Source organism: Acyrthosiphon pisum, unplaced genomic scaffold (assembly GCF_005508785.2).
Source record: "Acyrthosiphon pisum isolate AL4f unplaced genomic scaffold, pea_aphid_22Mar2018_4r6ur Scaffold_15673;HRSCAF=16332, whole genome shotgun sequence".
Lineage (NCBI taxonomy): Eukaryota > Metazoa > Arthropoda > Insecta > Hemiptera > Aphididae > Acyrthosiphon > Acyrthosiphon pisum.
Genome location: NW_021764514.1, coordinates 1 through 1,428, shown reverse-complemented (window position 1 = coordinate 1,428; position 1,428 = coordinate 1). Strand labels below are relative to the sequence as shown.

Here is a 1,428-nt window from a genome sequence, read left to right as displayed (position 1 = left end):
TCGATCGTAAAGTAATATACATAACAGAATAATTATAGAGAAAAACAAAAAAGGTACAATATTAATTATTATACATACATATTATTTAACATACTTATAGCTATGAATTAACAAGTAAGGAATTAAAATAATTTTTGAATGAGTTGAAGTTTGGTGATATGAACAGATCGATATTTAATTTATTTATAGTTTTCATAATTCTATGATGGGGAGTATTGCTTGCGTAATTAGTTACTTCTGTGTTTAGATAGAAAGTGTTTTTAGACCGGGAGTTACGAATAGGGGTATGGAAGGAGAAGCGACTTAGGAACTCAGGACAGTCTATATTTCCTGAAAAAAGTTTATACGAAAAGTACAAATCTAATCGCAGTCGACGTTGTTCAAGTGTTTCGAGGTTGAGAATTGTTAGTAGTGGAGTATATGAAGAATGAGGTTCTCTGATTATGGAACATTTAAATGAAAGGAAACGTAGGAATTTTTGTTGAATTTTTTCAATGATTTGCTTATGACCCGATTGATATGGAGACCATATTATTGAGCCATATTCACAAATAGAGCGTACCAAGCTACAGTAAATAGACTTTAAAGCTAATGAATCATCAAAATCAGCACAATTACGACGGATAAAACCAAGGATTTTATTTGACCTGTTAACAATGTTGGTAATATGACTGTCAAATTTAAGTTTAGGATCGAAATAAATACCGAGGTCTTTAATAGCCCCCATAGTCCGAAGAAGTGTTTCACCATTAAGGTTGTAATCAAATGAAGAAATAACTCGAGCTCTGGAAAATGTCATTATGCTTAAATGTTTACTCTCCGATCTTCATAGTGAAAACATTTCGGAAAAGTAATTTGTTATACTCTGAAAATCAATAAACAACGTAACTACTTGTATAATAAATAGTATTTATTAACATTGTAATATTAATCAGTGTTACTATTATGCTTATCTATTTGTTTTCACAAAGTCGACCCAATATTTACGTGTGCTAGTTCATAGTTCTGATGTAGTAGTTCTGAGTTGTTTATTTATTATTGTGATATTAAGTGAAATATGATTAAAACATTAATATTACAACAATAATATATAAATTTCAGTTTAGTGGAGTACGGTACTCCGGTCTCCGAGTATATATTCGATATTAAGATTAACAGCGTGAGGTTATACTTAAATCGTAAGGGCAACTAGTTGAAATCATTGAACATTATAAATATTTCGGGCAAATGTGTTTCAAAAACTTGAATAGTATACTATTCAACTCTTGTAACCGGTTTTTTTAATGTTTCAAAAATTAGTTTTTGTAGTGACGATTATTAATTGGTGATGATTTTTGGGATAATACGTATTGAACAATGAACAATTCATTTTAAACGTACTTAATTGACAGTCATTTAACTGTAGGTAGTGTGATTTTTATAGTTTTT

General features: G+C 29.6%; 1 protein-coding gene across 1 annotated transcript; it reads right to left on the bottom strand.

Moving 5' to 3' along the window:
* Window positions 1-235: 235 nt before the first annotated feature.
* On the bottom strand, window positions 236-799 carry LOC103311713 (the record flags this gene model as incomplete). The annotated part of the gene is made up of 1 exon (XM_008191411.1): window positions 236-799. A coding segment is annotated over exon 1 (564 nt), but the record flags the coding sequence as incomplete, so codon positions are not given.
* Between the last annotated feature and the right edge of the window lie 629 nt (window positions 800-1,428).